The 16,187-nt window shown below is 38.2% G+C and overlaps 1 protein-coding gene across 1 annotated transcript; it reads right to left on the bottom strand.

Annotated features, from left to right (window-relative positions):
* Nucleotides 1-1,754: 1,754 nt before the first annotated feature.
* LOC119727452 (calnexin-like) lies at nucleotides 1,755-15,505 on the bottom strand. The gene is made up of 18 exons (XM_038199333.1): nucleotides 15,320-15,505; nucleotides 14,381-14,622; nucleotides 13,467-13,590; nucleotides 13,228-13,304; nucleotides 12,786-12,867; nucleotides 12,425-12,493; nucleotides 12,207-12,254; nucleotides 11,815-11,890; nucleotides 11,454-11,532; nucleotides 10,631-10,705; nucleotides 9,658-9,807; nucleotides 9,317-9,357; nucleotides 8,507-8,694; nucleotides 7,571-7,717; nucleotides 6,794-6,910; nucleotides 5,966-6,148; nucleotides 5,339-5,385; nucleotides 1,755-4,591 (listed from the first exon to the last, which is right to left on the bottom strand). Exons 2-18 carry the CDS (start codon nucleotides 14,608-14,610, stop codon nucleotides 4,549-4,551), a joined length of 1,776 nt encoding a protein of 591 aa, XP_038055261.1. The 5' UTR covers nucleotides 14,611-14,622; nucleotides 15,320-15,505; the 3' UTR covers nucleotides 1,755-4,548.
* Nucleotides 15,506-16,187: the final 682 nt, after the last annotated feature.

Genomic DNA, 16,187 nt, shown 5'->3' with positions numbered 1-16,187 from the left:
TTCTATATCTGGTCTTCGGTAACCTGTTTTGAAAGCCAATGTCGGGTTTTATTAGATCTCTACGTCCGTTGTAAAAACATGGCATCCGATTGACCAGTCGACAGCTTAGTCCAGATTTCGGAATGGGTCCCATTAATTTGCATGCTTAGATATATCAGACGTTGGACCGGAGACAGAGAGAGCTCCGTCGGACAAGAAGAGATATACTCAGACTACCGTTTTAGCAGGGAAAATAAAAAAAATTGTCGGCACTGCGTAATGACATGCCATGGCACTCGAGGCCAAGGAAACATTGACATTGTTCTTGTGTTTCTTCTATTGAGCAACACACAAACCTCAAGTGCATTGTTGTGCGGACTACTTATTATTTCCCATTATAACCATACATGTCCTTATGCATCATTTCTATGTCAATGACTTGTTAAATACGTGTGAAACTTGTCCCACTTCCAGTATCAGAATCGGTATTGGTCCATACTTTTTTCTTTTCTTTTTGCAGCTATAACTCTTGGCTGATAAATTACGATATTCACGTACTCGAGGTCGAGGTGATTAGAAGGAAACATTGACATTGTTCTCGTGTTTGCGAAAGTCCGACAGCAAATGTGCAACAATTGTTTTTCCTTTTGTCTTCTATACGAGTCAACACTTGAAAACCTCAACATGTATTGTTGTATAAGAGGTGTACCTTTTTCCCATTATTACCATACATGCCCTTATGCATCATTTCTATGTCAATGACTTGTTAAATACGAGTGAAACTTGTCCTAATTCGAGTATCGGAATCGGTATTGGTCAATACCTTTTTTTTTTTTTACAGCCATACCTCTTGGCTGCTAAATTGCGATAACAAGCATGCTATTGTAGAGACTGTTGCTTTATTTGCTTGATCATTAAAAGCACTTATCTGCACTATTATTTTGTTTAAGAGATCATTGTAGAAAGTTTTACAACACTCTCATAGTTATATATTGGTTACTGATTAAGTCTTTCTAATGTCTTTGCTTATAGGTCTATGAACAGATCCAGGGTACATTGTATTCAAATTTAAGCGCCATTTCGGGGAATTGTTTTTGAAGTCCCTTGCTATCCCAAACGTTGCGAAACGCACTCGGTTCACATGATCCTCATTGTACACGCACGGCGTAGCCTGTGCCCTTGACGATCAACCCGGTGACTCCCCGAGTTGCCAAATGATTTGTGATGAAAAAGAAATAAAGTAAGGTTTTAACAAGATATAATGAGACATTCATATAATCTTAAATTCCTTCAGAGTATTAAAACTTGAGTAATTATAAAGCAGTAGAAAATGATGTAGGCCTATTCATTTGAATGTGCAAAACAATACAAAGTAAACAACATTTTTGTTATAAAAATAAAATTAAAAACTAGCAAGAGTGCAGTTCAGAAACCAACCTAAGCATTTTCATAAAAGGCATAAGGGATCATAAATTTCCATTTATCCCGAAAGTAGCCTTCTTAATTAGGCATATCATCAAAAAGCTTAATACTTGGATTGAAGACCGTATATTGGTACCACACACCCCGTGCAGTGATTTCGTCTGGCTTGCTGTCATTGAGAAGAAATCAAGAAATGCAAGTGGTTTCCATTGATCTGTCAGTTGACTGCGTTTTTTTCATAGAGATTTTGTTTTAATACACAGTGCTTTGAACAAAATCGTGTTTCATGCCGAGTGCGTGGTTTCCAGTTTTCTCGAAAATCGTAATAATCACTGAGCTGAAACTTCAACGGGTCAGGATTTGAACATTCATCTTTTTTCTTCGGGTGATTTTATTATTAAAAAGGGAACAACATGCATGAAAAGCAAATGATCCTCATGTGTCCTTAAGTGCAAATTGTGTGTATAAGTTTGTTTCTGCCTTCAATAGGGGACGGTAGGACAGTAGCATGCCCAATAATTATTCAATCAAAGATATAACTCGTATCAATTACCCCGAATAGTAGGTATGGGAATAATAGACCATTTGCCAAAGAAAGTTCTTCATAATAATGGGCTGGGAGTGTAGATGGGAGTTTACCAAAATAAAAAAATTAAAAACAAGTCGAGATCGTACAATGATTTTGACTGACAAATTATTTAAGTTTTGGCCAACAAATCATTTTTTTTAATCATCAAATCTGCACAGTTGCTTTTTTTTTTTATAATTGTCAAAGAAATGTTGAAATTTCTGACAATAAACAACATATCCCGCAACGTGAAATGAAGTGTCTTTTATTGCAGAATAAGATTCACAAGAATCATGCGAAGAAGTTGATTAATGAACCAGTGTACAAATGAAAATTGCATAGACTACGCTATTAATAAACACATGGATGAATAACATTTGAACAAATCTCGACAAACATTTGGCCTGTTCCAAGTATCAGAACGATGAACATCCCATAACAAATTCTTTAAAAGCTTGGAAGCTATTCCGATATTGAGTTGGGGTTTCCTGTGTCACTTCAATCCACAATTCTATAAAGGAATTATCAAAAACAAAACAAGAATTCATTTGCTGAAGTGTCCAACTGAACCTTTTACCGTATGGACCAGGATTACGACAAAAAAAAACTAAAGATCATGGAATTCTTACCAGCCAATAACCATGTTACAGTTGAACAATTATTTAACATCAAATTGTATAAATTTCAGAAGCTTACCACAATACTAACATTCTACTTTACAGCATATCATTATGTTCCTGGCTTTTAATACATGTACATCCATATAAGAGCCACAGTTCCTCATATGCTGGGTAAACTACAGTAATTTCTACCACGTACACAATACTCACGATTGAACCTACAATCACCTGATCATAAAATAATCCAAAATCACACAAATCTGCACTTCGGTCAAATTAAAGTTGCCTTTCCCATGCTCTTCAAATTTCAAAATTTTTAAAATGTTCAACCAAAACCCTCCTTTCCCCCTTTTTTTGTTGGATGTCTGCAACCCTCTGGAGTTTTTTGGTTTGTTTTGGCCACAATCAGATCAGCTTTGCGAGCTGACAGGCTCCAGGTCCTTACATTATCTATACTGATTATGGGGCTGGAACCAACCTATCCCGCGAGAACAAACTGGAAACAAAATTACAATTTGTTTCTTTCTGAGTATCAATTTTTACACAACATGTCCCTGTCATATCACTGCTCAATATTTGTAAACTCGTGAAAATATTGACGCACAATACACGTTTTAACTTCTGAAATCTGCATTACCTAAAGCTGTATGTTCCCAATAGTACAATTAACAGACAACACATGTCACACCTCGAACAAATAAAAGTAAAAAAGTAAAAACCACTAATACCAAAATACTTGTACGGAAACGATCAAATTCAACATTAAAATCATGTATTGCTTTTCATGAAGAGTAAATTATGATAACCATGACACGACACCTAGTGCTATGAGCACTGCTTTTCACTTGCCAATGGCATGGAGTGAGAGCAACAAGTTTTAACTCACCGGAATTTTAATGCAATGCACTGTAATTTTAATGCAATGCGCCAGAGCATAAGCACAAGATGAATACTGGTGCTCAAGTATCATTCAGTCACAGGAAGTGTTTTGAAAAAAAAAAAAAATGAAATGAAAAGTAAGATTGCAACTCAAGACAATGGATTAGAGTTGCATTAATTTGCAAAGTGGCCTACACTTAAAACTAGCTTCTACATTTTAGGTGGTATCTAAATGTCCGAATGGCCACATTGGTACAGCACTGAAACCAAATGCAATGCTCTTAAGTTCACTTTGATATTAGATGAATGTCATTTCATCAACTACAACTACTTTGAATGATTCATAAATCGTTGTGAGGCATTCGATGAAGGGTTCAACAACCAATACTGATTAGAGTTCAAAAACTACTCAACACTATTATGCTAAGATTGAGAATATCTCACAAATCTGTGTCATTCGTGGAAATGAATCAATGTGATTGCAGTGTTCTGGGGTCACGGACCTAAATCCAGCAACCAAATATTTTAAATGACTTTCCACGTACTACTAAAACAAATGAATCGAACGACTGAAGTATGGTGATCCTTCACAATTTGCAATCAGAAAAAGACTTGTTATTCTGAAAACTATGCTCTTTCTGCTCTGACTGTCTCGGTCAACAAAAAAGAGCCAAGGAAAAAAGGGTTTTGTGTCAAGTCTTTAATAATTCAAATTTATGACTTCTTTACCACTTAACAACTCACCATTAGTCAGAATTTTAATATTTGTCTGCAATTTTGATCTTGATCTACTTTCACAGTGGAAAGTGATACCAACAGAAATCAAATTTGAAATGTATCTAATACAACTATCACCACGCTATTATTGACTGATCGGGTGTGGTGCATTGTTTTGGAACCCTTAACAAAACTGACTTGGCTATCAGGGTACAAACATCATGAACCAAATCCAAACAGTTGAAGAAAAAAAACATTTCATGTTTAATGCAGTCACTCACGCCTCTATCATCTGAAAGTGAATTCTCCAACCCAAGAAACACATCTTGTAGGTAGCAAAAACTGGAAGAATGGGTTATGCAGTTACTCTTTACGCGTCTTTCCTTTGCCTTTTCGGGGCGACTTTCTGCACGCAACAAGAGTGGGAAAACAAACGGATTTAAATGACGCAAGTCAAGCAAAACAAACTTGACTTTTACATAGCAGTGTTATGTTGGGAGTATTTAGAAAGTTTTGGGTGGAAGAGAGTACGTATCGAAGTGTTTTTAAAAAAGGTACAGCATCTTACCAAATTTTATCAGGCAATGTTATGTAAAAACTAAATACATTTTTCACAAAAAATTGGTACGAGTAGAGTATTTTTGTTTTCGCGAAGGATGCTTGAAGTGAAACGATCCAGGCAATTTATCAAAACTTGCAAACATGAACAGTGCCTTCCAATAACTTTTCTTTCAAAGTCCCACACCAAACACCTTTTTGTATTACAACTGCAGAATATATCACATAAAGCATTAAAGTGGCATACAATTGCAGGGTTCTCAGCACTTCATAAAAACAAAATTCCCTGCGTTTTCTCTGATATATTCCTGAGAAATTTCTAAAATTCCACGACAAATATTTTTATTAAAGAGATGGTTGCAGCAAAGCAGCTAAGATACTGATTATACACAGGCAACTTGTTGACAAGCGATGGCCTTCACTTCTTCCCTTGTAGTCATCTGTTCCTCACCGAAAAACCGTTCACTTCTTGGTCAATGTCAAATTCCCCGAGTTTTCCCCGACTGGAAAAATGTAAACTCATTTTCAGGGTTTTCCCTGATGTCAAGAGTGGATTGGAACCGTGATCTATCAGTTAGAGGAAGTTGGATCTTACCTGACTGTGTCCCCAGCAGCTTCAGTAGATTCAGCTGGAGTATCCTCCTATTAAGAAAAAACAAAGACACATTTCCACAGTCAGACAACAGGTCAATTTCAAACGGCAATATTTACAACCACTATAAATACAGAATTAGAAATACAAAATGATGGATTACAGGTTCTAATTTGTTTTGAAGAAGAAGAAGAAGCTTAGCCTTGGAATAAACAGAACCTTCAGCAAAATCACAGAAAGAAAAAAGTTTATTTTGTCGGTTCAAAAAGCACTCACAGATCATTAATTGCGAAAAATGCCATAACACAGCATCACCATACTGCATTGCAAATTTGTACATTAATAAATGAATACTTCACGCAAAAGTAGTCTGAATTAAAGAACAACACATCTTGTAATTGAGAATAAAATAAAACAGATGAAAATGATGTGCAAGGCTTAGCATAAACAACACAAGGTACAGCTTCGGACCTTGACGAAAGGCATCCTCCAAAATGAAACACACACTTTTGCAATACAGCATCAATCCTTCAAAATACTCCACTATGCAAAGACAATTTTGGAGGATTTGGAAAGGCCCGGGTTAATGACATCCCTCCTAGCGGACTCTGTAACTCCCAAGCGCCATACCTGATCAGCGGTTTGCTCCAAGTCAGCCTTGGTGGCTTTCTTGCGCTGCCTGACGCTGCTCTCCTCTTCACCCTCGGCTGCCTCTGCCTCCTCTTCACCTTCTTGCTCTTCCCCTTCCTCCTTTGTCTCGTCGTCGGGGCTGGCTTCGTCTGATTTCTTGGCATCCTCGGCATCAGATGGAGACTGTTGAAGACATAACACTGCATTTACTACAAAAGTTCTGAATAATTATTGAAGTACAGAGCATTGAGCACTAGTTCTTGCTTTCAGCGTACTACTGCAGAACATCGCTATCACAAATGCAAATAGGGTCAATAAAAGATTTTCTATATAGTGATAGATTGTTTTGGTGATTGTTTGACTGTTAATGCTCACCAAAATTGAAAATATAATTTCACAGTCAAAGCAAAAGTTCAGAAAAGCAGAATGTTCAGTATAACAGTGTTCATTAGGGCCAGTTCGGTCACTTTTACACTTTTGTCTTTTTTCCCCTAAATGCAATCATAACAGTTTTTTGTTGTTAAAGTCTTTAAGAGACAAGGATTTAAAGTTCTAATTGTTCTGAATGAAAAATGATATTTTCAGCCGAAGGATAAAAAAACTCAGTATTTGCTACAGATCTTGCTCTCACGACAGAAATGTTACTTTAAGTAAAAATGGAGGAGATTCCAAGCTTTAAAAGACTTTCTTCTGTGTTTTTCAATTTTAAAACTTAGATATTGTGTTATAAGTTTTGAGGGCGAGGCCTTTCCTCATATATGTAGGTCTGCCAAGTCTAATACACATCTGCCAGTCTAATATAAAACAATCACAAGATAAACTCCTTACCCCACGGAAGCAGACTCTGAAGCATACAAAGAGAGGTATGATAAGGACGAGGGCGTAGATGGCCCAGAGCCAGGGCCGATCCTCTGCAGCACTCATCAGGCCAGAGACGACACTGTCCTGAAACATGAAATACACAAGAACTACGTTGTTACATGACTCAAGGCAACAAATTCGTGTCCCAGTTGTTTGTGCAATGTGACCAAAAAAAAAAGTTTGACTAGCTGGTTTTTTTTTTGTAATACTTTCCAATTTTTTTCATAATTGACAAATAATTGATATCTGCCAGAGCAATAACATTTAAGCTAAATACCACCATAAAAATAAGTAGTTTCAACAATGTTTTAAGGGTTGGTTTGTACTTCACATTACTGCAATTGTGAATCAGAAATGATGCTCGCAAACATTGCCAAATTGTTCACCCTGGAGTGTATCAATTCCCATATTACATTTTCATTGTTGTAGCTGATATTGAAATAGAACAGGGTAGATCTTTTATTCTCTGATCAGGTTCCATCACGGATTTCAAGAGGAACAAACTCATGCCAAACTGTCCATCTCCTGGTTCACAATTCATGCAAATGTGAAACAAATTTGACAACATAGCACACTCGCAGGGAAACATGCCAGAGATTCTCGCTGTCTTGTCTGCCAAAGTCCTCCAAAGGGGGATGGATTTTGATAGAGTTGGGAAGGTTAGGGTTAATGCAGAGCCAGTACTAAATATAAAGCCTGCACCTCCAAACTGCCAACAATTGAAACTCAGGAAAGTGCACTCACCGCTGAGCTGGAGCTTCCTTCTTGCTTCTGCTTGATTGCCCACGTGTCAGCGGCCCACTCATCAGCCACGTCGCGACTGGACGTCACGATGAAGTTATCAAACAATATACTATCGGTCATTGACCAGAGTTCCAAGCCAACCGCAGCCTGAAAGGAAAAAGAAAATATGAAACCAGCGCTTGTAAAACATCAACATAAAGGAATAGCAGATTTGAAACCATTTTTACATCATCTCTCAAAAAGTAGTAACTTAAGGAAAGAATGCAAAAATCAAACAGGCGGTAACTCTAGGTTTCCTCCTGGTTTTGCAAGGTTTTACAGTGTACCTCAGGGTTCATCCTCTAGTTACCACTTGTTTAATTTTGCATTCACTCGTTACTTGTTCGGCTTGAACAAGTAACATTTGCAATGACAAACTTTGCAGAAACCCCTTTTCACATTTTCAAAATATGTACCAATGTTCAGTGTCAGAATTTTCGATACAGTCATAGTATATTTCAGAAAGTGGGGTTTACAAGCAAATAAGATCTTGAATTTCATTCGTCCTGGGCTCTGTAGTCACTGTCACGCTCCGGTGGTCACGGTGCAATACTTTTTCATTGTTGACCACATTGGAGTGCTGTGTGATTCGTCAAGACACACACACAGCACAGACCTAGGTTTCTCCTCTGTAGTCAAATTTGTGCCGATGTGCAAGTAGTTATTTTCTGATGTATAATTTGTTGGACCTCAAGGGCCAGCCTACTTTCTTCTGACTAAGTGATTGACTGATTGATTGACTGACTGACAAGAACGTCCTAACCTGTCTAACTTTTGGGTCCAGCTCAACTAGGAAAGCCAAGTCTTGTTCAAGAAATGAGGTTGCTTGTGATTATCCTCTGATTTGCTTTCTGCATAAAAGAACATGAAACAAAAGAAACCTCGGCCAGTACTCACGATTGCGGTCATACGGAAGGGTTCGGAATCTTCGAAGTAGTCTGGATTGGATATCCTCCTGGGTTTCCATTCCCCTTTGTAGGCCGGGTTATCAATCATGGGACGCTTCCACTTGCCCTTGTAGTCTGGGTTGGGAACGGTCGGTTTCTCCCACTTGCCGCAACCGACGTCTTCACACAATGGATTCTCTGTGAATAGCAAGCAGTTAATATCCATCGTCATCTATTACTTTAAAAGTATTCAGTGAGCACAATGAGAGAAGTAGACATCCGAACTCTAACAGTCCCACCTGACAATTAACAGAGAGTGAGTAGCAATGAAATGATGGCGTGCCAACACCCTCCTGCTTTCTCAGAACCACAAACATAGCCTACACCAGTCAACATCTCTTAACGTAAGCACAACACTACCTTCACCACAGACCTTTTTAACCTGTTTGGGGTAGACACCACAAAGTACATCATCAGTGACCTGATCGTGGCAGCCCTTTCATTTTAAACAGTTTATCCAGGGCTAGTCAATATCAGCATGCCAATCAATACATGTCTGTGTATGTCCCACGTATGTATGTGATTTACTTGCGTATGTGTTATGTCCCACACCTTCAGGTCACGTGAGTGGTCATACACCTCCATTTACTTTTCATGCATGCAATCACATGAAACTTCTCAGTACTCAGTGCGCACACCGTTATTTTTAAGAAGCAAAGTTACCCATTTCTTATAAGATACACATCAGTATTGATGGATACAGCAGCATGATCAGTATACTTATTACAACATATTTTAGCAATAGAGGGTCCACACTTACTTATTTTTGGTGGTTCCCATTCCCCATCCATCTCGTCATCCCTGGGAGAAACAAGTACACAAGAATGATACATTAAACGAATTCAAACTAATTTGTTTAATTCCCTGACTGAAAACATTGGGATATAAATGCTTAAGGGTCAAAACCTTCAAATAGAAAATCAGTTTTAAAAAAAAGCTGAAGGTGGAACAAGCTTGTTATCTTTAGGTCTGTTTCCTTCACTCGTAATTGGACTTGTGATGTACTTGTGACCTGAATTCGGATGGACACAACTGAAGCACTGGTCTTGAGGAATGAGCAAGTGAAAACAGTCGTGTCTAGGATGTGAGAAGGATCCTTACCAGTCATCTGGTTTCTCAGCATCCGGGTCATCCATGAGCTCCGACTCCTCCTCCAGCCAGCCCTCTGGCATGACTGCATCCTCATCAACAAGGGTAGCTGGCGCGTCTTCATCCCAGTCATCCGGCTTAGTGGCATCTGGGTCCGGGATCCTGCAAGGATTAAACACAGCACAAGGTTGAAGTTGAATTATAAGTTTTTATGGCCTCACGTTAGAACTCCCTGTTGGAATCTTGCTTTCCCCTTTCTCACGATTTATCTCAATTAAAGGGAATGTACCTCATTGGCTTTTGCTGTAATTTTCGGAAATGAACTATTTTGAGGGGTTAGTATAACAGATCAAATATTGTTAAACTGACATGTTTGAAGTTTTGTGTTCGAAAATGCTGGAAAAACCAAGAAAAGCAAAAATGTTCAAGTAGTCTGGTCCCCTGACTCCACTAAAGATGAAATGGATCAATTTATAAATGCTGGAAAATTGTAAGGTAATGGAATCAGTCTAACTGGCCAGCACCTGTTCATGAACATGTAACCAACAGCAAACAAAATTTGGACTGAAAAAAGGTAAATTTGGAGCAGTAGTTGAAAAATAGTTAGGTTTTTCCAACGGTGGTCGGCCGACCACCGTTGGAAATTTATACAAAATACTACTTTTCTTGCACATGACTTCACATCTGGTGCCATAATTTTACAGGATGCTTTAGACTGTTATTTACCAACATCCTAGTAAGGTTTTTCGTAAAAAAATCGGTAGTTTTGTTTTTCGATGTTTGCAAATGTTGTATATTCCCTTTAAAATGCAAAGTCAACAGATACTGCCTGCTTCTTTCTTTCTTTCTTCTTTCTAGTTTTCTCGTAACCATATACTTGAGTGGCCTATGGCCTTGTGGTTGGCGATCCCATTAAAAAAAGATCTGATTTGTGGTCATCTATCTTGCTACTTGACAGTTGGAGGTGAATCAAGTTGGCTCTTACTTTTTCCTGTCGTCCCACTCCTGTGGCTTCTCCTCATTTGGATCGTCGATTTCCTCAGGTGGGTTGACAGGTGGCCTAGGAGGGATTAGATACACACAAAGATTACAGTGAAAAGTCAGCAGGCAATCAAATTGTTTAAAAATATTCCATAAGCAACAAGACATACAAACAAATATATCTGTCACAGTAAAGATGGCCTGGAATGTTTTCCCTACATGCTGTAACACAACATGTTATGAGAACCAGACAAAATAGGCATGGCCGGCATTACATTATGGTCAGCTGAACTGATATAAAAAACATCTTTTCATTCGCACATGTATTTTCATTGGTTGCAACGGGTAACAATTCAGCACTCCAGACCTAAGAACCATTGAGTTTTAAGTAAATATACGTCTGGGAGCTAGATAAGCCAATGTTATAATTTCTGGAAGTCTGTTCCTGCCAACAGACCATTTTGAAATGGTTTCCAAATGAAAGCCGCAAAACAGTAACAGTCAGCCTCATAAACCAAAGTTTAACAACAAAGAAAACAAGAAATTTTATATTACATAATAATCCTGCATAATAGCAACGTAAAACTACAACTAACATGGAGTCATGGCTCTTTACAAACCCTAAGTATTTTTAAATCTTGCCTTTCCATTTTAGGACCTTGGTCTTATTTGCCTTAACTTGGTTACATTTCTTCTATACACATTTGCTTTACATTTCCTCAACCTGTACAACAAAACCTGTTACATTCTACATGTAATGCTTTCTAGGTAATTCTTTCAGTGCACTATCCTTTCCCCTTTATTTTGTTCTTATCTCTTTCACTTACGTCATGTCTTCAAGAAGGTTGCCTTGACTCACGCTGGTCTGATCCACGAAGATCTCAAAGTTGTTGTCAGTGTTCACCACTGTAAACCAAACACAAGAAACTCAAACAGTAACTTTTGTTGCAATTCCACACATGTAAAGCTTGTAAAAGTAAAGAAAAAGGTTGTAAAGTTTCTCTTAAACTGGACAAGCCCACCTTAAGGCCTTATTTTGAAAGACAGACTCTTAACAAATTTTTGACTCATTTCTCAGGTTTTGGCTGTAAGAAATTATACAATCATAAAAAAATGAAGATACCCTCTGCAACCTTAAAACAGAAACTGAGCCGTCTTATATTGACTTTTCCTTCCAATGGTTCTTACCTAGTGTGAAAAGATGAGTCTTTTTGTCAGTGAAGACGCGAGCGAAGTTGCCTGATGGTTTCTTAGCGTGCTTCTCCTGAAAGTGTTAAACAAACAATGGATTTTACAACCAAAGACCACACCAAACAACAATAATTCGAACACTGATTTACGTGCAGTAAAAGTTAGGTAACAATGCTGTAGAACAATTCAACATTACTTTACCTGAAAAAAACTTTGCGTATCAGATTGCAAACATAGTAAACAGTGATACAACCAATTTGGAACATCATTTTTATGGAGGATTTCTCAGAGTAGCTTAGCATGATTCTTGGAGTTTTAGTAACTGTGGACTTCACATTAATGACATAGACAAACGTGTAAAAATGATAAAAACTCATGGCTTATTTTACCTCATACGCTCCGGTGACTGGGTTCTTATGCCTGAAGATAAAATGCAACTGCAAAATAAAAAGGGTAAGCAAAGTGAATTTCCTCATCAATTTTATTTATCTGTAACGCTTAATTAAAAAATTGAATTAAAATGAACGATTCTAATATGACAACTGCATCTGAAGATATTAGTTGACTAGTTTTGTCTAGTTTTTCTTTTATAAAAAAAATTCATTACCTTTTGATCATTGCCACACTTGTCAGGTCCAAACATGATGGTGTAGGGCGTTTTGTCATTCATATTTTTCTGAAAACAAAACAAAAATCTCAGGAAACTGACATGGAGAGAACACAACATTGAAGTCAAACCAATTCTTGTTCTGTTTTTCCTTTCAAAAGAATGAAGAAAGGTTCACATTTCTTTCACAGTCACGTAAACACTACATCTACATTGCACATCGCTACATCATCTAAATAATAACTGACTTCTAGTGTGTATATCAAACAAGGCTTTGCCTCGCTGCTTCACCCACCCTGAGGCAAAGCAGGCCCAAGGTTAAGCCCCAGGGATGTTTAAGTCAGATTAGCTGCCAACTCACCAGCTGCAAGTCCGGGGTTTGGGATAGAAGCTTGATGTATGCACCGCCACATTCCATGCCATTCTGGAACTTCACTTCATATCTATTTGGAAATAACGCAACACCATTCAAGAAGGCTACCATCGATATAATAACCTGTGGTGTTCCTAGGCAGGATTATTACCACAATAACCCACCTTTTTTGGTTACTTGAGGTTGTATTAAGCTACCTGGGATTTTTTTTTGGAGAAATCATGGGAGTTTTCACAGGTTGCAACTTGGTCACAAAAAAGGACTATGGGCGACATACTACATTTCATCATTGTCGTCTTAACTGTTTACACATTATGAATGGGAAAAAATCAACACCCAGACGCATGAGCAGAAAAGCTTCACGCCAAGAATTTAGTAGTTTTATACCCGCCCACAATACTCAAAGTAAAATTGTAGGATAAATACTTACTGCACTATGAATGGCTCCTCTTCAAAAACAAATGGCTTGTCCAGCATGGCTCCTACAGCATGATGTTTGGCTTTTGACTGTGAATATCAAGATATTTTCAAAAAAATAAAACTTGATTCATGTGAATGCGAATGCGATGCGAATCGACGTCACTAAGCATCCGCTGAAAAGTTCGCTTCATTGATTTCAACAGGGGTACGTGAGATGATAGCTTAAAAAGGCCCCTATTGGATACTGACCTTGAGTACTAAGCCTAGATCACCCTGTAGGGGCTGGTCAACTGGTTCCTCAATGGACCACTTCCCATCAAACTTGGACAAGTCAGCTTCCACTCCGTCCTTCTTGGCAGTGGACTGGACCCATCTAGGCACACAGCAGAGAGGCACAGAGTTTGTACTCGTATATTTGACGTGTATATGTAGAGGGTGACATTAATTATAAAACTGCTGCAAAACTGGCAGAATATATTTAAGCCTACACAAAGCACTACCGTGACACATTTAATATTGTAAATGACTTGCTTCTGTGTTACGTACACAAAAGGTAACTCATACCCCACTGCAAAAAAGCAATTTGAGAGAATGAAAGTTATTACTATGAAATGCCAAGTTGATTGCTGAATACACTTCTTTTACAGTTTAAAGAGAGATAAAATAACTGATTTTGTCAAATATACAAGCAAAAGAGTAACTTTTTTTTCTTAAAAAAAATGCCCCAAATCATAGACCTCATCTCTCATACCTTTTTCACATGGTGATTCTGCACAACACCTCGTCTTTTCTTTTTCCACAAAACTTTATTGCCATTTTGTAAAACCACCCAAATAATAGGGGCCCAATTTCCTGGCTCTGCTAACCACAGACATTTGCGCCTATGATCGCCATTCTCTGTGGAAACAGAACAAAGCAATTCGGCACTAACGCAGCCTAACTCTCTCGTTCTACAGGTTACTTTATCAGCTCTAACATGCAAGAATTTCATAGTGTATGTATGTTATACCCCAACTAGAACATTGGTCCCAACTGAAGTTGGGCGCATCCCAACTTAAGTGGTCCAGTTGGAATACTTCAGTTGGGACAGTCTTTACCTAAGATGGGACAGTCCCAACTAAAGTCTGGTCAATGGTCTAGTTGGGTCATAGCTCTACACGTACCTCTTTCCCAGGGCAGATTCCTCAAGAAAGGCATCATGGAAGTTAGTGGGGCCTTTGGCATGAGGCGGGACGTATTGCACTATAACCTTCTCTTTGACAACTTCAGGTTCTGGTTCATCCTCGATTTCCACCTCATCCCCTAGATCAAATTCATCTTCATCTTCCTGGCAATGCACCACGGTACAGCTCAGCACCAGAGCCAGAGTGACTGCATACCACCAAAGCCTCATCTTTAATAATACCTGCAGAAAACATGGCCATGTTGGAATTAAGTCACAATCAAACATGTACAACAAAATTGGAGCCTCAGATAATTAAATGAAATGTAGATGTCTGAGGAACTGCCCATATGCGTTTTCATCGCTAGTATTTTCGAAGGCGAGTGTTCTTACAAAATATAAATAGACGGTTCCAAATAAACTAGCAGCAAAGTCTAAATGTGAAAATCGCAACAAAACGTTCTCCTCATCACTTACATGTAGGTAGGCAAAAAAAAAATAGTTCTGCTCTGATTACATGCCTTTCAAAAATACGGTCAGTAGGTCGAACAACATTTTTTTTTGGCCCGATTTTGTTTGTGCTGATTGAATTGCTGCGCTATGAAGCTATAAAATTGTCCCATGATCACATGATCCGAATGTCAATTGTTCTAAAACATTTGAGACATTTATGGATCAACCAGGGCAACTTTCTGCGTGGACAATGGTGGATTTGTGTTTCAGAAATTGGAATTCCAGACAAACATGACAAAGGTATTTCGTGAAATTCGTCGATCAAAGTGCATTTCGAAAAGCCATAGCTACTGACCCCCTGAAAAATCACAATGCTATTGCTAGAAACTAGAAGGCTAACGAGACGTGCCTTCTAATTCTAGAAGTAGGCCTAGAACCATTTGTATTCCTCCATCATGTCCATTTATATTTATAACAAATGTCTTACCTTTTGTTTTGGTTCAGTTCTTAAAAGATCCTGGTATTAAAACGATTGCCGGCGTTTAATCCAATGGCAATGCAAAAAAGGAGTAACCGTAAACCCACCTTCACGCTAAGCATGCAGTACAGTAAGCGTATGCAGAACGCGTGGAGCAACGTGAATGGTCGCCGAAGTTGTACGTATACATGTGCCGGGACAAAAAAATGAATTATTTATTTGTATAACGCACTTTATCTTCAATTTATTAGTTTTTATTTTCATATAGCAAACATTTTGTCCAAAAACATTTACTTCTTTTTTTTATTCCCTAATTCATCAAAATCTTATACTTATTTTTTTTTTAATGTAATTATTTTTAATAAAATTCTTTAAATTTATAAATAATTCCGTGCAATTTCGTAGTCTTGTTTCCAGACTGGCCCCTTCTCTTTTATACATTCGATTCTTTGCAATGGGTACATTGAGGGCGCACTTCCACCTTACCGGTGCTGCATACACTAACCAGAGGGGTGCATACCTGCAAATAAACTCCCATAGACACTAGTGCTAAATGCCCATACTTCAAAATTATTTTAAAAATACTCAAAACTCTCACAGGTATTCAAGCTGCACAGAAAAATGATGATCAATGTGTCATCTTTCATTTTCTTTTCGATTTTTGGTGGGTTGACCATTGACTTTTCGAGATATTTTCACGCAAAGAAGACGACCCCTATTTCCCCCAAAGCGGAAAAGTAGCCATCTTGAAAAACGATCCCTCCACAACATGGCAAAATAGCGCCACTTTCGAGCCCAATAGCATCCAAAATGCTCAGAATTGGAAGCCCCAAGTCCGGGCCAGAGGTTCATTACCATATCTCTTCAATTCCCCAAT

This window comes from Patiria miniata, unplaced genomic scaffold, assembly GCF_015706575.1.
Source record: "Patiria miniata isolate m_02_andy unplaced genomic scaffold, ASM1570657v1 HiC_scaffold_20, whole genome shotgun sequence".
NCBI classification, from domain to species: Eukaryota; Metazoa; Echinodermata; class Asteroidea; order Valvatida; family Asterinidae; genus Patiria; species Patiria miniata.
This window is presented reverse-complemented; position numbering and strand designations above follow the sequence as displayed.